The 27,399-nt window shown below is 38.2% G+C and overlaps 1 protein-coding gene across 14 annotated transcripts in view; it reads right to left on the minus strand.

Moving 5' to 3' along the window:
* The window catches only part of TPK1 (thiamin pyrophosphokinase 1), a 383,151-nt gene that overhangs the window by 228,748 nt on the left and 127,004 nt on the right, over positions 1-27,399 (minus strand). For 11 of the 14 annotated variants that reach the window (XM_055591203.1, XM_055591205.1, XM_055591207.1 and 8 more), the window contains one exon: positions 1,470-1,539. In XM_055591203.1, the coding sequence (XP_055447178.1) occupies positions 1,470-1,539 (70 nt within the window). Of the gene's footprint in view, positions 1-1,469; positions 1,540-6,592; positions 6,726-27,399 lie in introns of all 14 variants that reach the window. The other 3 variants (XM_055591200.1, XM_055591198.1, XM_055591197.1) reach the window with 1 other exon arrangement.

A 27,399-nucleotide genomic window follows, 5' to 3' on the forward strand; every position in this document is an offset into this window, starting at 1 on the left:
TGCTGCAATGAACAAGGGGATACCTGCAGCTCTTTCAATTTTGGTTTCCTCAGGGTATATGCCCAGGAGTGGTTTTATTCCTAGTTTTATAAGGAATCTCCACACCGTCCTCCATATGTAAAAAAGATAGGCAACAGCAATTTGCTGTATGGCTCAGGAAACTCAAACAGGGGCTCTGTATCACCCTAGAAGTGTGGCATGGGGGGGAGATGGGAGGGAGTTTCAAAAGGGAAGGGATATATGTATACCTATGGCCGATCTATGCTGAGGTTTCACAGAAAACAGAAAAATTCTGTAAAGCAATTATCCTTCAATAAAAAATAAATTCATTAAAAAAAAAAAAGTACAGACTTCTACTTCTAAGTCCTGGGGGTGTGATAATGCACAAGATTGTGACAATAGTTAACAACGCCACCTTACATGTTTGAAAATTGTTGAAAATAAATCTTAAAAATTCTTATCAAAAAAAATAAATAAAGAAGCACAACATGTTAAGAATATAAATTGCTTCCTAGGCTGTCACTGTGGCTATATTTTTTGATTATACATCTACACATGTCCAATCTCAAAGAAAACATGCCTTTCTTCTATAAGCAACCAGGTGCTTTCAAAAAGCATTTCCATTAGAAATGTGAAGTAAAAATTTTGATGTCATAAAGACGTATTTTACCTCATTTCAAAATATGTGTATTTAATTCATACCTATGATATGCTGAATCATAATACTTTGATTTTTTACAGCAAGGAGGTGATTTCTCAAACTGTAAATATTCTAGTACATTTAGTAACACAAGTGGAACTAAATTTCATAGCTAGTCTACTTATACCTACACTATAAATTGTCTTTGCCAAGAGGATGAACTAGACACGTGTTGGCAGTGAGCTAGATTTAAATTGTGCTTTCATCAAACATATTCTCATGTCTAAAAATAGCTCACCATGTCTAAAAATAGCTCACCGTGCCAAGATCTGGAAAACCAGAGTGTACAGGTGACAAATCATTAAGAAATAAATTATTTCTCTCTTAAAAGTGCATGTGTGCACAACTCAGAACTAAGTTAAATTATACTGAGTTTTATTCAATACTATTATAAAAATCTTGCACCTTCTACAACAGGATTTTATATAAGATCAATCTGTATTCCTTTAAACTATTTGAATAAAAACTCAAGTTACCATTATTTTAGTCAATATCCAAAGTCCTCACATGTACTGATATTTGATAATGTTATTTTAAAAGACTTTTGAAATAGAATTTTTTTAAGAAGAGTATGATTGGCCTATTTCTATTAATAGATACCACTCAAAGCAAAGACTAATACAACATGGTTAAGCAGTTTGCTCTCTCTCTGAGGTGGTTTTCTGTAAGAATTTGAAGGAAAATGAACAATCACCATTTACTAAGAAGAAAATAAAACAAGCTCAAAAGCAGAACTGATGTAACAGACACTGGCTGAAAGAAAGCTTACCTCTCCCTCTCTCCTTCTGTGACGTCATGTAAGTGGTTGGCACCTCCATCAGCACAGGCTCTTAAAAGAGCTTCAAAAAGAAAAAACAAAGAATCTTTCAATATAGGAAGCTCAGAGCAGCATTCTATCACATGATGAATGTTAAAACACTCAGACACACACATGGTCATGCTTCCCTCCACATTTCACATTCAGCCAACAATGTTGCTGGAACTAAAAATCATCCTACCCATCACACACACAAATAAGACAGAATTGCCTAAGGCAAAGTACATTTCCTTTTTCCACCTTTTCCAGTTCCTCCTATTAAATAAAGAGGAAGACGTATATGATGTCCTCAGCAACCCTTAAAGCTTGCTTTTTCTTCTTTTTAACAGAAGACAGGCCTTGGGCTCAAAGACAGGCAAGAGGACATAGCTTATAACTTTTCTCCTTAATATTATGAGTTTTTATAGAAAGTTTCTATTTATGGCAGATTTAGAGTTTCCATAGGGCTTGCCTGGTAGCTCAGTCAGTAAAGAATCTGCCTGCAGTACAGGAGACCTGGGTTCAATCTCTGGGTCAGGAAGAGCCCCTGGAGAAGGAAATGGCAACCCACTCCAGTATCCTTGCCTGGAAAATCCTATGGACAGAGGAGCCTGGCAGGCTGCAGTCCATGGGGCTGCAAAGAGTTGGGCATGACTGAGCGACTTTTACTTTCAAGGGTTTCCATATTTTATTGTGATACAACAGGTTCCTCTTAAAAATAAATCATAAGCATAACATGGTAAGTTTACTGTAAAATATGAAGTAACTAATAATCTAGATATGTGTGACTGTAAAAATAGAGGTGTTACAAAATTGACTGAAACTTGGAAAAAATCCTAAGATATCAAATAAGGCAAAAAAAGCCCAGCTGCCCCTCTAACTGGGGCTTTTTATTGCTTGCCCTCTCATGTTTTTTCTGTGATATCACCCTAGGATTTGAAGTTACTGGTCAATCATTCCTTGAAATTGTTTTAATCCATGGTCTACTATCTCTGTTGTTACTTCTCTAAAATCTAATTTTCCTAGAAATGTCAGTCTTAGCATCAATTCATCCCCTTTATTCTTTTCTTTAATAAAAAAATCTTTTACCTATTAATTTCAAATCAAACTTTTTATTTTAAATCCTGGGTGATACACGAGAGAATGTTGAGATGTCTAAGATGCTAATTCCTCACCCTGAACAAACCAGTCTTATTTCTGTCCCCACAAAGCTGTTAAAACCAATCACAAGGCCATAAAAATAAGCAAAGAGCATGGACACCAGCAGTTTCAGAAGAAATAAACTATAGTTGGCCTCCGGATCCAAAGGCTTCTAATATTCTAATATACGGACTGCTCTTGGATCTGTGAAAGTGAAATCCGTGGATGCAGAGGGCCAACTGTATTCCTTTACCATTTCACATAAGTGACTTTAGCGTCTGTGGATTTTGGTATCTCAGGGGATCCAGCCTCTCACAGAAACCAAGAGACAGCTGTATTTTTTCGAGCTACCTCTTCACTGAATTACACTGATGAGATCACCTTCCCATTCTGCAAATTTAGCTATACACTTAAAAGAGTGTTTATATTCAGTAATATCTACCTCCAGATTTCTAGGCATTCACTGACAGGTGGGGTGAAAGGATAACGAACTGATCATATTGGCATGGTAAAGATTCCAGTGAATTTTCTGCTCATCCATGATATACATAAGATAGTTTTCTGGGTCCTACATTACATCAGAAATAAAACAGAGACCAAGTTGGGGGGAAAAAATATATTCTTTTTTTGCTTCAGCTTCTTCATCTGTAAACTGTAATAGTATCACCTTCGACAGAGTCATTAAGCAATTAATGACAACTGCTTGTCATTATATAATGATATATCGTGCTCATCACAGTACTGGAGCATAGTAAGCATTCAACAAACATTGTTCCTCTTTCTCCACTCCTGTTAGAATGAAAATAAACAATAAAAAAGCATTGTGTTCCTAGAAAAGTCTAAAGTTCTTAAAAAGTGCAAAACAAAAATAAGAGGTTTTACAAACATATCTAAGAGAGATGGATCATTTTACCAATTAACCAACAACACACATTTCCCTTTAAAGAATGGGACTCAAATTCAAGTTATACCATAAACATAACTTGCAGAACATCGTAAAATATTCTGTACGTTTCCTAAATATCAAAAACTAAAATTTCAAAGACATGAAAAGCTAAATGGAGAAAGAATCTCACATATAAAAGACTCAGCCAAACAAATGAACAGGGAGATGGGAAATACTGATAAATAGAAACAGATGGTAAACTATCAGTAATTACCCTCAGAGTACATAAAACATTTCTCTGTAAACAAAATTAACACATCTATGGGATCTTTTTATGTAAAAATTGATTCACTGAAGTAAAACGAAAATATAAAAGTAGTGGCCAAGGATTGTCAAACAGTGACTTGTCAAGTTATCACACTACATTATTTTGCAGAGATCAGATGGATTTAACATTTATACCTATTATGTGGCAGGCCCTAAACAGAACAGAAAGATGAATACCAGAAAGAACTAGCTCTCCAGACTCTCACTTTCGTGGAAAAAGGACAAACAGAATTGCATACATGCATCGCACTGTAGATGCTGATGAGGGCCAGGACAGAAGGAACGCAACGCAATGCAACAACAGGGAGAGGAGAGATTAATTCAGTGGACAAATCTGTAACACTGCTGATTATTAACTCTTGTTCAGTTAAAAATCAGTGTTACTTTCATAATCCAAAATTGTTTCCCCATGCCTATTATTTCTCATACCCTGATTTAAATTGGTATTTTTAGAGCAGTTTTAAGAGAAACACCTAAGTCAGAGGAAGTAAATTTATACACATCTATTCCTGTTTTAAGGGCTTCCCAGGTGGCTCAATGGTAAAGAATCTGCCTGACAATGCAGGAGATGCCAGTTAGATCCTTGGGTTGGGAAGATCCCCTGGAGAAAAAAATGGCAACCCACTCTAGTATTCTTGCCTGAGAAATCCCATGGACAGAGGAACCCGGTGGGCTACAGTCTGCGGGGTTGTGCAAAGAATCAGACATGACTGAGTGACTGAACAAACAAACAAAATTCCTGCTTTAAATGGCTTCATAAAATCTGTGGACCACTCTTTCATTACCTAGAAGCTGGGATTGGGGTAGAAGCCATCCGTAAGAAAAAAAATAAGTTCCAGTACCTCCTAAAGCTATTTTATTTTGTTGTGAATAATGTTCATCAAAAAAAGATACTTAACCACTTTTAAATCTCACTTTTAAATCCAATTAAAGATATTTCCCATATACTTAAATAAAATGGCATTTGGAAAATAAAGTTTCACGCATGCATTACATAATGTTGGCAGGAATTTGTTGACAGCAACTTGAAAACTGAGTAAAGAAATATCACTATTAATGAAAGAGACCAACTTGAAAAAAAATAAGTAAAGAACTAAAAAAAGTAAAGGACATTCTCAAATAAGATATTTTTGATAAATCATGAGTCAGGCTCAAATATATACTCACTCCATCATCATTTAAATTATGCCAAGCTTTAATGAATAGAAGTTACTGCATGAGTTATTCTTAATGTAAAATTTTTATTGGCTTATACAGCAAAATTTTTGCAGATTTATCAAATACTACAACTTCAATGGTTGAATAGTTGTTTACTATGCATCAGTCTGATATGAGCTGAAGACTAACATACATTAAAATCTCTACATCAACTTTATATATTGGTACTACCAGTAAGCATATTGAATACATCTTTAACATTTTTTTTTAACGTGGCATCATATAAATGACTGTTACTGACAAATACTGAAGAGTTTGACTCACAATCAGAGGCTAATCCGTTATTTCATTAATTTCTATTGAATAAAGCTGGACATAAATAATTTGATTTTCTGAAAAGCAGACTATTAAATTGGCTTCAAGTATTAAGATGGAAGAAAAAATAAACTAAAGTGAAAGAAATATTTTTCAGTCTTAGCCATCTGAAAGATACATTTTGATTCGGGTCTAAATCAGCTACTTATTAGTCTTATGACTGAACTACTCCCAAGTACACTGATTCTAATGAAAATAAAGAGTATTATATATATTTTACCAAACTCACAAAATGTTTCAGGAACTGGAGAGACAACAAAGATAAAATGAGAAGGAAGTAACATGGGGAAACAAATTCTCTTACATGCTGTTGATAAAATTATAATTTTGAGAGACAGTTTGGCAGATTTTTAAAAATTTAAATGTGCACAACCTTTGATCCAGAAAGTCTATGTAGTCTCTATAAAACTTGCCCAAATTCACAGGACATATAGACAAAGACAGTCACTGTGATATTATGTGTAATCCTGAAAAAACTGCCAGCAAACCTAAATATCAGCAGTTGAATATTGGTAAAATATATCAAGACCCTTGTACAGAACCATATTTTTTTTTTTTTTAAGTAGCTCATATGTATTTATATGGTACTTCTGCAGAAGACAGGGTTAAGGTAAAGATTTATTTTTTGCATAACTAATTTTCATCAAGGTAACCCCACTCTTGCACTCTCTACCGATAAGTGGCATTAAATCTTACCCAGATTTGGCACATGGCTCAATCCATGATGTTATATACCCTGCCCAGAGAGACTGATTCAGAGACAGAGATGTGATCCAATCAAAAGTAATGAATCCTAAGGAGACCTCCCAGGTTCTCTTTTCTGCTGTCGCCACCTGAGAGACTGGATGGAAGAAGTTTGGCTCTGTGATGGATGGAGTCAGCACAGAGAATAGAGCCAATACACAAAGGCAAGGCTAAGAAACAAGAGTGCTGTCTGAGGCCCTGTAGTCCTAGCAATAGCCTATTTGACTGTATGAGCTAATAAATCCCCTTTTTTTGGCTCAGCCCAGTTTGAGCTGGGTTCTCTGTCATTTGAAACTAAAGGAGCCTTAACTAATACAAATATTAATTTCTACTTCAATGACACATAATCTTCCTATTGGTTGGAGAATACTACCTTATTATGTCTCAAGTCTGTACTGGATCAAGGTCTTAAGAGGAAGTACATATTTTTGTAGGTAGCTGGCTTATTATTTGTACATACTCTTACCTGCAAAGCCTCAACTATGATCCAGATCAGTCAGTTCATGGTTAATAGATGGAGTACCATGCTTTCCCTATTGAGAGGTTATTTCATGGGGGGAAAACTTTCATTCAAAGCCTTTCATAGAAATCCGTGCTCTCTGAAAAAGAGAGCAACAATTTACTTCACTCATATGAGTACCAAAGTGCATAATTAATTGCTGTTTAGATAACTCTTTCATAGTTTTAGATGAAAGGTTTAATTTACAGTATATTTACGTGCAATTATTAAAAGAGCTCACATTATTTGTAATATCCCACAAATAGTGAGTAGAACACTCTTTAAATTTTAGTCAAGTCAGTAACACAGAATTATCCTTATTTCAAATAAAAAGCAAATGGTGTTTATACTGAACATATCCATGCAGAGTGCTGTGTTAGTCCTAATGGACTGGTTCATGTCATGTAATGAAATTTTTTTATTATCTTTAAGTAAATGCTGCTGTGTAAATTCTATTATCCTTTCTCTCTGCCACCTTCTGCCTCCTCCTCTCCTAGTTATGCGCTATGGAGATAAAGTATGACATTTAGTCATCTTTGATGCTATTTATAAAGTCTATAATCAGGTACCTCTTTAACACTTAGTGACACCAAATATCTCATTACTAAGAAATCTTAGTAATAGCCAAACATCAAACTGTTTATCCTAAAGTGGCACAGGGAAATTTTTCTCAAAGATGAGTAAAGCTCATAAAGTGTAAAAACTACAGAGGGAAGTGGTGCAGAAAAACAGGGTCTTGTAAATGAAGCCAGCATATGCAGGTCTGTCCAAAGGTGAGTTGTTGGGAATGATTAAGGGTGAGTGCCTTCTCCATCATTAAATTTCTACTAAAGACTGGCCATTCTGTAAGGACAAGACAGCAAATATGCATACTCAATCTACAGGAAATAAGGAAACATAACAGACCTTTGTCGGTATTGGTTAAAATACAGGGTTGCTCAACCTTGCTACTAAGGTTGTGCCTTACAGCTTGTGGGATCTTAGTTCCCAACCAGGGATTGAACCCATGCCCTGGACAGTGAAAGCCCCAAGTCCTAACTACTGGACTGCCAGCGAATTCCCTGTGTCTTTGTTGTGAGGGGTTGTCCAGTACATTGCAAGATATTCAGCAATGTCTGTGCCCTTACCCACTAGACGCCAGAAGTACCGGGGTTGTGACAACCAAAAATCCACAGACAATGGAAAATATCCCCTAGCTGGCAAAAATCACTCCCAATGCCCAAACTGGAAGACCACTTACAGTTCTTCAGGATGCCCAGGATCCCATCACATCCAGCTGTAAGGCAGATTGCTCATCACTAGTCTTAAAAATTTCAACTTAAAAACGTGACTATCACCCAGAAGCTACATTCAACCTAGCTACCAATGTCAGGAGAATTAACAAAGCAACTTATGTCCTAGCTCAACTGCCTGCCAATTCATCCCAGATGCAAACTATGCAAACCTACCATCTTATCCTCTCTTTTAGACTCTCTGAATCTTCAGTAAGACCTCTTCTACCAACTGTACATATTAATACCTATACTATTCTAGGCAATCCTCCAGCAAAAATCCATACCCTCTCTATTTGCACCTCCTATTCATTTAAGACTCCATTACTAAATTATTTGCCACTGGTGAGAACAGTCAGATCCTTCTGACTGTGTGCTGGGTGGCTCACTTCATCCCCCATATCAGATGAGAAACCACCATCAGAGATACAACTGCCAGACGGCGTGAAAATGACAACTTCTATTAGCTCAGTTCATTTTGTAATACTGGTAAAGTGGCAGTGACAAAATAACGAGATGTGGCAGATTTCTATGAATGAGCAAAAATAATTAAGCGCCTAGAACTACCGAGAAGAGCTGGAATAAAAGAAAACAGTAATAATGGTGGCTGGTTCACCTGGTAAAAGTAAAGGCTTTTAAACAAAAACTGATGCAATGTGTACCCTAATGGAAGAAGACCCAAGATACGGAGCCAGTCTCCCTCCTCTGTCTGTTCATTCAGCGCCAGAATTCCTTCCCCTCTCCTTTTTTAATGGATCAGTGGTATTAGATCTCAGAACTTATATCAAGTCATATTTCAATTGAGAGATTTATTTCTGCATCAATGGTGAAAAGGCATCAAAATCAGATATTTGTCACACAAATAAGAAACACACGTATCTTATTTTGTAGAAACAGAATACCTTGTCAGTTCATACCTGTACCTTTCCAAGTACCTCTGACATCTTCAGAAAAATATTTTAACACAATTTACTACATGAGAGTTTCTAGCAAACAAACTGATTCTTTTAAACAAAAAATCATTAACTCTACATGGTAATAATAATAGAATAATTTCATCAATTGGGCCGTAATACAAAATAACTAGAAACTGAGAAGTGCATATTTTTACTACCAACTAACAAGAATTTCATATATGTTAATTTCATAATTAACTACGCTCCTTTTCTAAATGAGCACAATCAAGCTAATTCTTCTTCCTAGTTAGGGGAAAAAAAAAGTGTGTGTGGGAGGACTGTTTGATGGCTACGAGTAAGAGTAGAGGGAGAAGAATTAGGGATAGTATTTCTAGAAATAGATGAAAAGAAGAAGAATCACTGGGCTCCTGTTAAAAGCAAGAGATAATTACCCAACAATTCATTTTGGGCCTCCTTTAGGCCAAGAGTTATAACCAGGTGGAACAAAGGACAATTAAAGAGCTTCAAGGGGCTGAATAAATGCCTTACTATGCCATTTCTTAGTTTGTAAGTTTTATCTGAGAACATTCTTAGAGATAAATTAGTCTTACTCTTTAAAACATGACTTATCAGGGCATGAAAAAGCTCATTTTTTAAATAATTAAAAGAAGGCCAGTTGCTCTGGAGTTTAGGCAGATAAGGGAATGGCTTTAAGAGATAAAACTGAGAGGCAGTCAAGGACCATATTAAGCAGCTCATGGTGCTGAACAGAGTTTAAGTATCAAAGAAAGCCACGATGGGTTTTCAGTTTGAGAGTGTTCTATTCTGACTTAAGTGTTTAAGAGCTTCCTTCCTTTTAAGTTGAGAACAGATTAGAAGGAGACAAGAGTGGAAGTAATGACTTTAGGAGACCAGAGGTGACCAGCAGAGATGGTGGCTTAAATGAGATTTGCAGCACTTAAAACAGAGACACTTGGGTGTACTTCAAGATATATCTGGCAGCTGGAAGCGACTGGACTGGCTGAGAGACCTGGATGTGGAGGGTAATGCAAAAGGAATCAGAGATGACTCAACTTCCTGTCTTAAGCAACGGACAAACATGTTTACCACTTTTTAGTATTCCCTATACTGTTGTTTTGTCCAATGCTTGACCACATTCCATAAAATACTTCTTGCTATTCTTGGCCTTCTATCATCTTTCACAGTTTTACTGTTCCATTGATATTATACCCTATGAGACATGTAAAGCTTTTAAATTTTTTTATTTTATTTTTAATTAGAGGATAATTAATTTACGATATTATGATCATTTTTGCCATATAGCAACATGAAGCAGCCATAGGTATACATATGTTCCTCTTGAACCTCCTTCCCACCTCCTTCCCCATCCTACCCTCTAGGTTCTAACAGAGCACCAGCTTTGGGTTCCCTGCATTATGAGACATGTAAAATTTTGAATAGCTCTTCTCCCACTGTTCTCTACATTTTATTTGCCAAAAGGTGTCTCTGTACAGTGGAAATATTTTTTAACACTAATCGCAGTTAACAATTGAAAGCATTATCAAAAAAAGCTTAATAAAAGTTAAAAACACCAAGTTTGTAGGAAAGACATGTTATTAATAAGTGTTCACGGCAGTTTTATTGTTTGGGCTTGGGTCTGTTTGGGTTTCCTTGTTTGTTTTTGTTTCTCCTAAATCAAAGGAAACAGGAAACCAAAACATTAGAAAGGACCTGAGATAACTGGTTATATAAAATAACTTCTGGTGAAGAAGCCCCAGTTTGAAAATGTAGAAGCAACTGCTATGGCAAACACCAAACAAAAAACCTAAAACAGATCAGTTTTTCTGTCTTTTTTTTTCTCCCCCCAGAGACTTGCATGAACATTACAAGAAATGTTATTTTTAGAAAATTCTTAAAAGGAAAACAAGAGGCACAGAGATGGTAAATAAGCACAAGAAAACGTGTTAAACTCCACTGGGAAACTCAAAACCACAAGATAACAATGCATCCTTATGAAATTGCTGAAATAAAATATAGTAATTTTATATCAAATATTGGCAAGGAAACAGACAAACTGGATCATTCATACATTGCCATGGACAGAGGAGCCTGGCGGGCTACAGGCCATGGGGCAAAAGAGTCGAACACACCTCAGCAACTAAACAACAATTGTGCTTTACTCTGACATAATTAACCTTACAGCAACTCAAAAGGCTTGTATTTTATTTCTTATTTCACAGACAAGGAAATAAGCTCAAAGTCACAAAGTTATTTGCCCCAAGTTACATAAATTCTCTTGTGGGCTTGAGTGAGAACTTGAATTTAGAAAATAAGATTTTTCACTCGTGTGCTACATAGTTAGAACTAGAATTATTGTAACAGTGGAGCCAGAATCAGAACCTAGGTTCACCTGGCAATGGAGCACACACTATCTGCTCCACCAGAAGGCCTCCGCTGGGCATCTAAGCTGGTGCAGTAAGGCAAAGTGACATATGAAGCCACACGAGCTTAAAGCACAAAGAACCTCAAATACCAACTTCCCCAGGAATAACAATGCACACACTTTCCCAATGCTGTAAAGTACACAGTAAGAGCCACACAGATGTTCACACCTACTGATCCACTAACCCATTCACACACCTAGCTTAATGTCCTACTAAAAGAAAATGAACACCAGGCTGAAAAGATTCCTAAGAGGCCTTTTAAACATCAACGTCACCTGTATTGGTCTTAGCATACTGGAGGAAACTCTGTGCCTTCTGTGCCATTAGGGCCCAATCAGGAGACACCGTGCAGTGATTCAAACAGAGAAAGAAACAGGTGAGAGCAACGTGAATGTGGGAAAATTAATAACGGGGACAGGAGTACTGGGGGTGGGAGTGCTGAATACAGAGGAGCAGACCTAGGAAGCAGACAGACTAGAGAGGGGACCATGGTGGGAAACCCTCCCTCTGAAGCGCCGGGGGTGGGGGCCGGGGGGGAGACACCACACTCAGCGAGGTGGCCTTGGGATGTGCTGTGAAGCCACCTGAAACGGTCCAGGACACTGGAATCCAGAAGAGAAGCCCCTTCATCCAGAGATCCTTTCCCACACCCTCTGTGGACACAGCTGAACATCACACTCGCTGCAAAGGAGAAATGCTTACATGGCCAGGCTCCACGACCACAGAACAGATCATGAAGCGTGGATTCAGAGCTTGGAGACAATAAATTAATAATTTCTCCAAAAAAAAAAATACCCAAAAAAACAAAAGTAGGGTTGGCCAAAAAATTCATCCGGATTTTGCCATTGGACAGTATGGAAAACTCAAACTTTTTGGCCAACCCAATATGTATTGTTCTTTCCCCTTCTGACAATGAATGTTTCTTTATTCAACTGCACAGTGCCCAGCTGCTTCTGTATCCTGAAATGTCTAAAGTTTCCTTTTAAGTGTTACTCTCTCCTAGCCATCCCCCAAGCCTCAAGCCACAGACAGGCATTCCTTAAGTGCTTGTTGACCTTAAGTGAAATACACCACAGCTGACACGTCTTTGAAAGCCTTAAGCTAATTCTAGGTTTTAAAAATACATTTTTTAATCTTAACTCACAAGGGTACTGTGTGGCCCTAAGTTTATTAGGCATTTTCCTGAAGGAATCTGGATTGAAATTCTAGCTTGAAATACACAGCAAAGTAAATTCAGTTATAACATGCACTATTGTACTTGTATACATCAAAAGGATATTTCTCCACCTGTGTATCTTCTTCCAGCAAAGGGCTGAAATAATTCATATTCAGTATACCAAGAAAGAAAAATATCCTGGGCATGTTTAATCCTAAATTTTCACTTCCAAAAAAACCGACTACAGACCTCCTGAATGTATAAAACAGAAATTGAGAACAATTTAAAATATATCAAAGAATAAAGAATAACACCCCTGTGACCTCCATCTAGAATTGCCAATTATTATCATTCAGTGCTCTGTATTAAAAAAAAAAAAAAAAAAACTACAGAGGTTTATATTCACCTGAGTGCTCTTTGAAGACTCAATCTGTTCCCACACCCCTGACCAGTGGTACACACTATTCTAGACATAGAACTTACCTTTAGAGTCTTGAGGTTCGCTTTTTTTTTCCCCCCAACTTTTGTATAGCATTATGCAGCAATGAGAAATACCTAACACTGTGTATACTGTGTGACATTTTTTATTTTAAGAGAAAAAAAAAAAAACACAGGTGTTCCAAAGCTTGCTTTCCTCATTCAACCTTGAATATTTGATGGCTTTCCATCTGGAAATACAAGTCTAGTTCACTAGATGCATTTAATTCCTGTACAGAGTTAATGAGTGTGTCAAAAATATTTATCTGATCTCTTAAGACAAACAGGTAGGCGGTTTGCATGTTTTTAATTTTTAAAAATGCCACAATTATCATATAATGCTTCCTTGCATACATATGAAACCTTTTCTCAATGGTATATACCTAAATAATCACTGGGTCACAGAATACGGACATTATTAATTTAGTACATTGTAATGAATTGCTATCCACATTGTACCAACTTATACAACTGAAACAATCGTATCAATTTTTAAGCAGCACACTGAAGCCACATCCTAGCCTCCTGGTATTAGAGAGGGGCACACGGGCCCTGACTGCAGTACTGCCTTAGGAGCACAGTGTACCAGCACACCAGGAGCACCAGCAGACGGGAGAGGAGCTGTCAGCTACGCTGGATCAGGGCATCGCAGCTGGAAAGTACATCCTGGATGAGACTGGCCACTCTTTTCCTTTCCTCTCCTATTGCCTCCTGCAATAAGTCCTTGGCAATTTAACTCTTCAACTCCCACCCCACCGTCCTTCCACAGGACGGAACGTAGGATCCTTCCAGACTCTGGGTTCTCTTTCCAAACAATGTATCTTAGTTCTCTTGACAGGAGGCACTGATATCATCACGGATCCGGCATTAACCTACACCTTTCCGTATATTTTACTCACTCATTCATTCATTCGGAGGCACAGACTGAATGAGCACCAACAGCAGCAAGAAACACAGCAAAACCCTCCCACGATGCCCACTGTCACAGACGCCACAGTCTAGAGCCACGCCGTGCAGTGCGGCGGCCAGCGGCCTCGCGGTGCTGCACATCTACAACACAGCATCTCCACTGAGATGTGCTGTCAGTGCAAGAAACGCTGCAGGCTGAAGACTGAATACAAAAAGAATATACAATTTACTAGTAACAATTTTCACATTGGTTCTATGTTGAAATGATAACACTCTGAATATATTGGATTAAATAAGAGAGCATTACAATTAGCTTTTGCTATTTCTTTTTACTTTTTTAAAGTGGTTACAACAAGATTTAAATTTACATTTGTGACTCCCATGATATGGGGATATGGTACCCAAAACAAAATCTACCTTACGTGCTGCATATATGAAACTGTTATCCCCAGAGGAAGAATGTTGAAGAGCATTTTACAATCTTGGGGGGGGGTTTTGGTACAATTTGGTTTTTTTGTACAATTGCTTTTGCACAGGTCTTGACTGATATCTACATGATAACAGTAAGATTTTCATATTACAGTGATTTTTTTAATTTATTTTATTTTTAATTGGAGGATCGTTACAATACTGTGATGGGTTCTGCCATATATTACAGGGAATTTTAAAATCTATAATATTACAGCTTTTTTCTACCCTGGAGCCTACAGGTGACATTTAATTGTTTTTAACTATGAAATGAAAGAGATGCAAAATTAGAATTTTGATCCACTTACCAAGGGAACGACATAGTATGTTACACAAAGACAAGAATTCCTTTTATTAATTCTGTCCTATCTCAAACACCAAGGATCACTGAGAAGCACTTTTACTCATGAGTAAAAATAAGAGCAAGAAAAAAGTCAATGGAAATAAACGAAAAGCAAAAAGAACAGATTTGCTGTTGGATGATAGCTTTTAACAGGACCTAAAAAAGAATTAATTTCAACAGCTGGAAATTACACTCAGCTCATGTTTAAAGAAATGTTGCTGCTGCTGTTTGCAAACAGAATGAATGGAGAGCAGCTTGCAAGCATGAAGGATAAAAATAAATATTTCATTATGCAAAATATGTTTCATTGTTGTGTTTGTAAATTTGAAACAATTACAAGTACTGCATGGGGTGAATGCTGTTAGTTATTTTCACCAACTGGCAGGTAGTGTTTTGTTTTGCTTCCTTTTTTGGGCTGCAGTGCATTTGAAAGGAACTTTTGGTACTTGGTGATAGAAATTAAAATAACTATCTCCTTTCCTATCAAAGTACAAAACCATGAACATCCGCCCGCACCCCCCCCCCCACCATATCTTTGATCCTTGGAACATAAAAAGCAACACTAAGTTGCTTTTTTCAATAATAAAAGGAAACCAGTGCCTCCCAGACGGGGGATGGGATGACAGGCAAATAAAAGTTACTCCTATTCTTTTTAAAAGATGTATTCAAGCTTGCTTTAATAATTCATAAGATATACCACCTCATAAATGCACAAAGAAGTACAATATAGCCAGGAGAAATGAACTCAGATGGAACTATTGATCCCTACAATATTTTTAATAAATGCAATACCATGGTGTGCCCTCAAAACAAACAATCCTCTCAGCACAGCGATACCCCGCTTGTTCACAGTTAAACCCATCTTAGAAACCCAACCAGAGCCAGTGAAATCCAGTCCTCAAGGAAATCCAGTCCTCAAGGAAAATAACTAATGATCAGGAGCGAAGTCACCAAGCAATGCAAGGAAGAGTGCCAAGAACTAAGCAGCCAGACCCTAAAGAGTACTCTGAGGAAGGCTTCTGTCAGCCAACTAGCTTTGCTGAGAGATTTAAACAAAAAACGACAACCGGCTTTAAGACAGCAGGGTAAGAAGTCTCTGTCCTTTCTCTCTCCCAAGACAACAGTAGAATAAAAAGAAATGGAAATTCCATCTTAGATAAAACACAAAAACTTAACACCCAATCACAGTGTATGTGAAAAGACTGCCAAGGGCAGTGAAAGTCAAGTAGGGGTATAGAAAGGTGCTGAGAGGAGGTCTTCCACTAAAGATTCGGATATAAAATCAGTGAAAGAAACCCCGTCCCTGAGACAAGGTAGAGAAGGCAGAGGAGACTGAACTGTGAATAGTCTCCTAGCTTCTGCTGGAATGGCGGCAACACAAAAAGGTTAAACACTCTCAACTACACAATCCTGTGTCATAAAGTGCTTTACTGTGAACAAGGAAGAACTTCTGCTATCGGGACTTCCCTGGCGGTTCAGCGGTTAAAACTCGCTGCTGCCGATGCAGGAGACGGGGGTTCGATCCCTGGTCAGAGAACTAAGATTCCACATGCTGCGGGATAGGGCCAAAACAAAACAAAACAAAAAAATCTCATGAAGCAGGTATCATGTTACTCATGCAAAGAAAAAAAAGGGGGGACGGATATAAGATCTGGGGAAATGCTCTTTCTTGACCTACATATGTGCTCAATTGCTTCAGTCATGTCCAACTCTTTGCAAGCCCATGGACCACCAGAGGACCTCCAGGCTCCTCTGTCCATTGGATTGTCTAGGCAAGAGTACTGGAGTGGGTTGCCTACACTTCAGAGAAAAAAAAAACCAAAAGAACTGCTACCCCTGCTCTCCCAGCCCCCACATAAACCAGTTTCAAATCAGGGGTTGGGAGTGGGGAAGGGGCAGGGCTTGATTCATTCAAAGATTAATAAAAAGAAACTAGCACAGGATGTAGAAGAGACCAAGAAGTTACAGGAGACAGAGGGAAAGAGAGAAAGACAGGAAGGATGAAGAAAAGGATAGGCAGTGACTGGAAAAACAGACAAGGAAACCTCACCAGAAAAAATGCTGCTGCCAAGCAGATGAAAATCATGACAAGAAACACCACTACAACTAAAATAACTTAAGAGTGAAAATATCCAAAGACTCGATACAGAGCTTTAGAAAGATATGACAAAATCACAGAACAAGACAATCTCCGAACCTAAAGAGTTTGTCAAAAATCAAGTCTTAAATAAAAAGTTGAAGTAGAATGAATATGCAAGACAAGATGGAGATATAAACAAAAAGAAACAAATTAATAATGAATTAGAAAAGACTGACAAGAAAAAGAAATGAAAGATTCCTTTTTTAAAAAAAGTTTCACATGTTTAACTGCTTTCCCAAGAAGAATACAAGACGAATTAAAACTAAGTTTTCCAAACTAGAGGAAGATGCCAGCCTATAGACTGAGAGGGCACGTACATGACTGGGAAAGACAATACAGGATGGTAACACTGAGTCAACCTAGATAGCATATTCAAAAGCAGAGACATTACTTTGTCAACAAAGGTCCGTCTAGTCAAGGCTATGGTTTTCCCTGTGGTCACGTATGGATGTGAGAGTTGGACTGTGAAGAAAGCTGAGCGCCGAAGAATTGATGCTTTTGAACTGTGGTGTTGGAGAAGACTCTTGAGAGTCCCTTGGACTGCAAGGAGATCCAACCAGTCCATTCTGAAGGAGATCAGCCCTGGGATTTCTTTGGAAGGACTGATGCTAAAGCTGAAACTCCAGTACTTTGGCCACCTCATGCGAAGAGCTGACTCATTGGAAAAGACTCTGATGCTGGGAGGGATTGGGGGCAGGAAGAGAAGGGGACGACAGAGGATGAGATGGCTGGATGGCATCACTGACTCGATGGACGTGAGTCTGAGTGAACTCTGGGAGTTGGTGATGGACAGGGAGGCCTGGCGTGCCGCGATTCATGGGGTCGCGGAGAGTCGGACACGACTGAGCGACTGAACTGAACACTGAGTCAAGTCAGTGAATATCGCTGCTACTTAACAAGTCTAGGATTCTTTGGCGGGGGTTGGGAAATCAAGGAGCCTCAGACTTCTCTCAGAAAACATTCAACATACTTGAAACGATCTTTACAAGCGTTGGTTACTCAGTCATGTCCGACTCTTTGTGACCCCCTGGACTGTAGCCCTCCAGGCTCCTCTGTCCATGGGATTCTCCCGGCAAGAATACTAGCGTGCGTTGCTATTCCCTTCTCCAGGTTATCTTCCCAACCCCGGGATCAAATCTGGGTCTCCTGCCTTACAGGCAGATTCTTTACTGGCTGAGCCGCCAGGGAAGCCCTGATCTCTTCAAGATCCCTAGTTAATCGAAGGACATCCAGTCAAACTGCTGTTTATCTTTAAAGAAACAAATACCTATCTTCAAATATTTTGAAACTCAAGTTTCATTCCTATAGAGTTTCTTGAAGGGAAAAAAAAATCTACTTCAGGAAAAATCTCAGGTTACAAAAAATACACAGAAACACTGGGCAACCCTGCCCCTGGTCACCTTAGAAAGTCTTTGCTGCCCCCTCTGCCTGAAGAACCCCTACCACTCCCCTTTGGGACATATGCCCGCCTGCCTCTCCCCACCTCATATACCAAGCTCCTTCTTTCCTGCCATGCACGTTTAGCTCAAGCATTAGATTTTCCTTAAAATCTTTTCTGATGCCACATATCTGGACTGGTTTCCCTTCTCCTTCTTTAATAAATTACCCAACCGTATGCTGCAAATAACAAACCTGAAATAAATTCACTCTAAAGGACTGAAAGTGGGCAGCGGCGTACCTTGGAAGTGAAAGGAAAAGGAAAGCAGGTGGTCATGTATCAGCGGTAGAAGAGTGCATCCCCCTTCTCAATCCAAGAAAATAAAGGACATGGGAAAATACACAACTACTAAGGCATAATGAAGCAAAGTATATCAAACACTCTAATCAGAAAACACATCTTTTCCAGGGTCCATAGAAATTGACAAAAGCTAACTATATATCCAAACCACAAAGAAAATGCCATGAAAATTCTGAATAAGAAAAATAGGACAAATAACATTGTATGATCATAATCCAATAAAAATATGAATTAATTATAAAATAGAAAAAACAAAAACCTGAGAGATGAAAGGTTGTTGTTGAATCACGTGAATACACCGGGATTCTTGGCCCCCGGAGAAGAATTCAATCCAGGGCCAGAGACGAGGCTTGATAGCTCAGAGCTTTTGTGTAATAAAGTTTTATTAAAGTATAAAGGAGATAGAGAAAGCTTCTGACATAGGCATCAGAAGGGGGCAGAAAGAGTACCCCCTTACTAGTCTTCAGCTGGATGTTATATAGTCACTAGCAGTCTGTTAATGAAAGAAAGGAATGTCTTATAATTCAGAATAGCACCAGGCCCCTCGCCCATAAGATGCATTTTGGGATAATCTTGGCACCAAATGGTTTATCTTGAGCCATAAAATAATTAACTTGAATCTTAAAGAAGGGCAGGCCACCATACAAATAGTTTCATTTACATAGATTAGGGGAACAATATCTGAGTATAACATACTGGTTTGTCAGGTAGGTTCTGGGCCAAGAGGCGGAACCGACTTGGAGACCGAGTTTGGGGTAAAGGCGTAGTACAGTAGCATGGCTTAAGACAAACATTTCCATAAGAAAAAGGCACTGGTTATCTCTAGGCTCAAGAATAGCTAACTTCAGGTGAAACCAGGTGTCATTATGGCAACACAGTATTTTAAGAGAAACCTCTCTTTAAATTTGTATAGAGAAGGAAAAAAATATTGCTAGTTTGTTTCCTCCTGCCGCTTAAGAGAGAAAAATGTCTGACACTTGTAGGCTATTTCCTCCATTTGGAGACCCCTGGCCTTCCTGCCTGTTACCCTCTCAGAGCTGAAAATTTTTTAGTCCTTAAATCAAAAGGAAGAATGAGGCAGGAGATGCTTATAGTAAAACGATCTAATTACTGGAAAGGGGAGGGGACAAGAAAAATCTTTATACACTAATGTGACTATTTAAAAAGGATCAAAAGATATGGTGATGAACAAATGAATGCAATGTTTATTTCTAGTTAAAAACTACTAAACCAGACCTAAAATCATTTTTAGCAGCAAACATTCAGGGTTCAAAAAACTGACTTTGCTCCAGGCAACATAGTTAAGATACTGCAGAACTGGGATTCAAATCCCATGTCATCTGGTGCCATATTCACTGTGCTTTGTTCCCCTACGTAAATTTTTCATATGGTCAATTAAATTTACTAAGCTCAAATACATAGTATAGTTCACTGAGACCGAAGATACAATTAACAGAAAGAAATAGCAATGTTATAAATACCATCAGGAAACGGGTGGGGAGAAGCCTCTACTAATTAGAGTATGACACAATGCTTTATTTTCACTAAGAGTCTGTTTTGCTTATTTAAAAAGGTCTTTGAAACTAGACTTGAACATAATCACTCATGTGCCTAAAATTAAAAAAGTAAAACAAAGAGGATGTGACTTTGCAAAAAAAAACCCCACAGAATTATTTCATGAATTCTTCTAAGAATACTGTCTTCACAAATAGAAGGAATTTTTTTTTTTTATTGTACAATGGCTACAAAACTACATTGTAAGCGACTGCCTTCCCACTTAAATCTTTCTGAATAAAGTCGCTATTCTTTGCCCCAACTACTTTCTCGACTGACTGGCCTGGTGTATGGCAAGCGGTATGAGCTTGAGCTGGGTAACACATTTGTTTTCCTTTTCCCTGGTTCTCTCTTCAGCTTTTCTTACTTATCATTTCCTCTTCTTCCCCTTCTTCTTACAAATGACAACATTTCCCAGTGGAAGAAAATTTAAAGCTTGCTTGCTTGTTGAAAAAGTTGCTACTTTAAAATCATTTTTAAAGAGGTTTATCTAGTCTCAGAACCTTCTCCTTTCCTGACTTTTGGATAAGGAGAACTGGAGATGGAGGGTGGGGAGGACCACTAAGCACACACACCCCTTAGGAGCAGCAGCCCATCTTCAGAGGAACAGCGCGGTGACCGTGACAACTTCAGCGAGAGGATGCTGCCGCTCCCTCTTGGTCCTGCTTTAAGAAGCTAATGGCATATGCACTGGCTCAGTGATTAGAAGCAAACAAACAGGGAGAAGAAAAACAGTCTTCAAAATAGACAAAGGAATGTGTATTATAATAAAAACCCAGTGGTCACTTAGAACAGTCCAGGTGTACACCATATTCAAGAGTTTCCCAGGTGTCACTAGTGGTAAAGAGCTGAGAGAGTCATTTCCTAGGCAGGTTGACAGGAAATCTAGGGATCCCCAAGGAGAGAAGGGTCTCCAAATGGAGGAAATAGCCTGCAAGTGTCAGACATTTTTATCTCTCTTAAGCGGCAGGAGAAAACAAATTAGCAATATTTTTTCCTTCTCTATACAAATTTAAAGAGAGGTTTCTCTTAAAATACTGTGTTGCCATAATGACACCTGGTTTCGCCTGAAGTTAGCTATTCTGCTAAGTCATGTCAGTCGTGTCCGACTGTGCAACTCCATAGACGGCAGCCCACCAGGCTCCCCCATCCCTGGGATTCTCCAGGCAAGAACACTGGAGTGGGTTGCCATTTCCTTTTCCAATGCATGAAAGGGAAGCCCCTCAGTCGTGTCCGACTCTTCGCGACCCCATGGACTGCAGCCTACCAGGCTCCTCTGCCCATGGGATTTTCCAGGCAAGAGTACTGGAGTGGGGTGGAACAAACACTATAGATAATACAAAGGGATATGGTGAAAGTTAGGAGGGGCAGTCCAACAGATTAACTGCCATGGAAAATAAAATGCAATTAGAGAAAATAGCTCAAGATCATATAATGATCAGTTAAGTCAGATAGCAGCAGTGGATACACAGAGCTAAAAGTGAATTAAGGAGACACTTAAACAAAGACAAACATCCTTGGAGTTGGAAGACCTAAGAGCAAGCAGAGAAGGAAGAAGAGGAAGTGAGGAGGATTCAGTGTTTCTATGCAGAAAAACAGAAAGAAAGATCGGAGGCATATTTGATCACAACATCTAACATACATAAAAAATCCATCTGTTTTCACATCTTTCCTAGGCATCTGGCTTAACTCGTGCATGCCAAATGAGGCCCTCCAGCATTTTTTTAATAGAAGTCTATTACTCTAGTATTAGTACAAATGCATAAAACAAACTAAGACTACAAATAAAGTTTAAAAATAATTTTCTTTCTTCTAGATGAAAATGACGCGAGATCTGGCATTTGCTTTATGATAACCAGGCAGGGAGGCATATAGATGAAGCAACGCTGGCTTTGAGTTAGTAATTGTGGAAGATGGATCGTGTGTACATGGGGGCTCATTAGACTATTCTACCCACTTAAAAACAAACCCCATCACTTTTATCTATTCACATGAATCTAACCATTCACTGAGAGTTCCTTTCTAAGGGAAATAATCGTAAAATCTCACAATGTAATTTGTACATAATTTTGAATAAAAGGCAACACATTATAACTATCACTGAACATAACTGTAAACAATATATACTAAAAAAAAAAAATCCCTAAACCCCACCTCCTCAACAGTGCCCTTCTACACACCACTGTACTTCTGTTTAGTCAAGTTAAAAAATAAATTTATTCAAATACTTTTTTAATATTCATAGATTAATATCAACAAGACTCACGCACAGTATAAAATGTGCTTTAAGAAGTTGAAGGCATATTGACTGGCTCAATGATTAGAAGCAAATAAACAGGGAGGAAGGAAAATAATTCTCAAAAAAGGGCTGTTCATACCGTACACTGCATGCATGCTGTCGTTTCAGTCATGTCCAACTCTTTGCAATCCTATGGACTGTAGCCTACCAGGCTCCTCTGTCCATGGGCTTCTCCAGGCAAGAAATACTGGAGTGGGATGCCATTTCCTCCTCCAGGGTATTATCCCAGGTACTTTAGGTCAAATACATTTAGGAAGGTTTATACTTTGGGTAGCTACAGTTATACGTCTAAATATCAACTGATATATTTTATCTTTTGTCATTGTACCCTAGTAAAATATATATAATTGAGCCCATGAACATTAAGTATTAATTCTCAATCTTAAACTGTAGTTCAGAGTCTTAATTGTTCTTAATAAAGTGTAAATAGTTGACCAATACCTTGAGATAATCTGAAATGCAACAAATCCTTAAAGCACCTGCTTTCACAGACTTGTTTGGAAATGTATAACAGGTTTGTGTAAACTCTTAGGGACGTAACTCTTGCTGAAAATTTAAACACTGTAAAATCCAAAGATTCAAAAACCTGAAAAACCTTTTAACACATTAAAAAGAACAATATAACTATACCAAAACTTACAGGCTCACTCTTTGCCCTAGCACGTTTTGGTAAATATCTAACAAGCAGTTTTATGGGCTCAGAGCACCGAAGGAGAATATTTTCTAAAAAGAAAAAAATTAAACCACTAGGTTCTATTATACTTTTTAATCATTAACTTTTCATATGACAAGAGGTATCGCCAATGATTTATTAAGAGATTTTATCTCCAGAAGATACATGTAAATCAGGGACTGAATTCCAGCCCTGAGACTTGTGTGTGATACTGAGTAACTGTGACTTGCTATATGATCTTGAGCAAATCATTCAAGCTCTTTGTGTCTCAATTTCATCATCTGTTAGATGAGGATAGTAAGAGTATCAACTTCTGGGGTAAAAGTTAAATGATTCAATCTATGAAAAGATCTCAAGAGAGTGCCTGGCCCTTAAATACTTTAAAAAAATTTTAATTACTACTATCACCTCCATCATCATCATCAAATATTTGAATTGCTACTGCCTTGACACACACAAATGCAAACTTGGGTTCTTCTCAATTGTTTTCTTAGTAAATAATGATCCAACCAGTCCATCCTAAAGGAAATCAGTCCTGAATATTCATTGGAAGGACTGATGCTGAAGCTGAAACTCCAATATTTTGGCCACCTGATGTGAAGAACTGACTCATTGGAAAAGACTCTGATGCTGGGAAATACTGAAGGCAGGAGAAGAAGAGGGTGACAGAGGATGAGATGGTTGAATGGCATCACCGACTCAACGAACATGAGTTTGAGTAAACTATGGGAGCTGGTGATGGACAGGGAGGCCTAGTGTGCTGCAGTCCATGGGGTCGAAAAGAGTCCGACACAACTGAGTGACTGAACTGATCTGAATGGCAAGTCTGGAATTCTGGATGGATTCCTTGGCCTTAATCAGAAGCCATCAAGCAGCAAACTTAAAAGGGGTTCTGAAAATATCCAACATCAAGAAAGTAGGTAATTGGGTACACACATACTTGCTATGGAAATTTTCAAAAGTCCTATTTAACAAACTAAATACCATTGACAAATGATTGAAAAAAAAATGTGGTATATAGACACAATGGGATATTACTCAGCTATAAGGAAAGAATGAAATCATGACAACTGCGACAATAAGGATGGACCCTGAGGACTAGACATGGAACAACAGACGGGTTCCTAATAGGAAAAGGAGGACGTCAAGGCTGTATATTGTCACCCTGCTTATTTAACTTATATGCAGAGTACATCATGAGAAACGCTGGGCTGGATGAAGCACAAGCTGAAATCAAGATTGCCGGGAGAAATATCAATAACCTCAGATATGCAGATGACATCACCCTTATGGCAGAAAGCAAAGAAAAACTAAAGAGCCTCTTGATGAATGTGAAAGAGGAGAGTGAAAAAGTTGGCTTAAAGCTCAACATTCAGAAAACGAAGATCATGCATCTGGTCCCATCACTTCATGGGAAATAGATGGGGAAACAGCGTAGACTTTATTTTGGGGGGTGCTCCAAAATCACTGCAGATGGTGACTGCAGCCATGAAATAAAAAGATGCTTACTCCTTGGAAGGAAAGTTATGACCAACCTCGACAGTATATTAAAAATCAGAGACATTACTTTGCCAACAAAGGTCTGTCTAGTCAAGACTATAGTTTTTCCAGTAGTCATGTATGGATTGTGAGAGTTGGACTGTAAAGAAAGCTGAGCGCTGAAGAATTGATGCTTTTGAACTGTGGTGTTGGAGAAGACTCTTGAGAGTCCCTTGGACTGCAAGGAGATGAAGTCAGTCCATCCTAAAGGAGATCAGTCCTGGGTGTTCTTTGGAAGGAATGATGCTAAAGCTGAAACTCCAATACTTTGGCCACCTCATGCGAAGAGCTGACTCATTGGAAAAGACTCTGATGCTGGGAGGGACTGGGGGCAGGAGGAGAAGGGGACGACAGAGGATGAGATGGCTGGATGGCATCACCGACTCGATGGACGTGAGTCTGAGTGAACTCCGGGAGTTGGTGATGGACAGGGAGGCCTGGTGTGCTGCAATGCATGGGGTGGCAAAGAGCTGGACACGACTGAGCGACTGAACTGAACTGAACTCTCAAGGAGTATTTTTTCTGCAACTTTTAAGAAACATTGCTTATCCTCATCACTCATTACCCTTCAGCCACAAACAGGCTTCCTTGCATTTCTCAAAGCACCAACCTTCTCTTCCAGAGCCTTTGCGTCTGCTGTTCCCTCAGCCAGCAGTGCTTTGCTGCCAGGTTTCCCAGGATGCAACCACCGCTCAAACGTGGTTTCTCCAGAAGGGTACTTTCTGACCACCACACTTTCTGATTTGCTGTGACGAGACCACTACCATGTATTTTCCTTCAGTTCTTTTATTTTTGCATGTACTGTCTTCCTCACACCACCCCCAACAAACTGCAGGCTACATGACAGCAGAAACTGTATTTTATCTCTACTGTACCCCCAAAGTAGAAAAGGAAAATTGGTTGGTAAAGAGCAGACACTGAACTAAATGTTTACTAAACAAATATTTCATTTCAAACTTCAAATGTTTTGAAGTTTATGGCTGAAGGTTTTCAAGACACATGTGTTAAAGGATGGCCTACATTCTAAACCATTAGGGTTGTCTGTCTATCCGTGGAGCTATTATTAAAAATATCTTTGAGATTCAAAATTTATTAAATACCCAACTTTTGTCCCTAAAGAAATTAGGACCAATTGCCTTTCTGTATCTGTAAGCTACATTTAGACCCAGAAGTTATTAGTAACCTACTTTTCAAAACAAATTATTTATGAGTTAGTTTAGCACAGTAACAGAAAAAAACATGGGGAAAGAAAACTGGTGCAAAGTGAAAAAATACAGAAAAGCAGAGCCCAGGCAGTAGCTCTGCAAAAGCAGTGCATCTTTAAGAGACAAAAAAAAAAAAAAAAAACCCTACTTCCCACTTATGCTGCAGAACAGAACAGTAGGGGACTGGTTAAACTAACTATGATACATCAATAAACAATTTCCAAAGAGTACGTGGTAACATGAAAAAAAAAAACACAAAATATTTTTAAAGCATCTGTATCTTCAGCATAAATACCGTTTTAGTAAACATAATCTTATACACACACACACAAACACACACATGCACACAGACAATTAAAAAGAAATAGTCCAAGGGGTTAGGGGTTAATGGGATATTTTTGCATGATATAATTACAAACATTACTATTACATTATCATTTCCTCTTGGTGCTCTTTTCTTTTCTTCTATTTTTCCCCCCAAATCATTAGACTGAATTGCAACTTCAATCTTGATAGAAATATTGGGGCCTATAAGATGAGTTGCCTTTTTGTTTTTGTTTGCAGTTTCTGTTGGGCTTTTTGTTCCTAAGGAAAAACTAATGGAGTACTGAATCCAGTCAAAGAAATAACCTAATTCTAGTCCTTAAGCAGAACCAGGACGATAAGCCATGGTGAACATCATTGCTTGGATCAGGGATACACTACTTCTTGAAACTCTGAAGACGCTGAAAATAGGATCTCTATACTGTTCTCTAGAATAACAATTCTAATAATGGTTTCCACTTATCAAGTAATTACAACCTTCCAGCTTTAGATATTATCTCATTTTATCCTCACAGTAAGTCAATGAAGTAGTTTTATTGTTTCCATTTTTAAAACAAGAAAATAAAGGAACCCAATTGTACAAAACTGGCAGAAACAGACACACGTGTGCACACAGACACACACCTCATTCATTCACTCTGTTAGACTTTCAGAGGGGATGTTATGCTGTTCTCTCAATGTCTGAAACACCTCATTATAAAAACTCTCACTATAAAAACTCTATCATTCAACTCTTTTTTAAAACTTTTCTTGCTGGTTTTTAAATAATTATATATATATTTTTTCAGTCATAAACTCAAATTTTATACCAACCTACACACCAGTGTCATCTAGAAACCCCACTTAGAGGGGGCAATGGTCACTAAATCTTCGTTATTATAGCACTTAAAGGGACTGCTATAAAGTTTTGTGATCCTAGAATAATATTTTGGTTCAAATGACTAAAACTCATACATTACAACATTCACTGTTAACATGCAAATCACACAGCTGTCGAAACTACCCATAGACTGACCCCTTATTCTTGAAGCAACCAAGCCTCTTTCATTCTATCCTATTTCAGCCAAAACGTTTATCCCAGTATCATCCATTCCAGTCACCAAAAGTTTTATTTCAGCTGTCAAACGGTAAACGATCAGAACCTTAATTGTATCTACAAAAATGTCACTTAAAAGCTTTAACTGAAGAATACTGGTTCAAATTTCACATATATGAAAATCCAAATTATGTAACATTAAATTTAAAGAACAATTCATATAGAAGATATGTTTTTTTTTCCTTCTTCACTCTACCTCCTTATAGAGGCAATATAAGCAAACTGCTTAGCAAATACCACAG

The sequence above is a fragment of the Bubalus kerabau genome, chromosome 8, assembly GCF_029407905.1.
Source record: "Bubalus kerabau isolate K-KA32 ecotype Philippines breed swamp buffalo chromosome 8, PCC_UOA_SB_1v2, whole genome shotgun sequence".
NCBI lineage: Eukaryota > Metazoa > Chordata > Mammalia > Artiodactyla > Bovidae > Bubalus > Bubalus kerabau.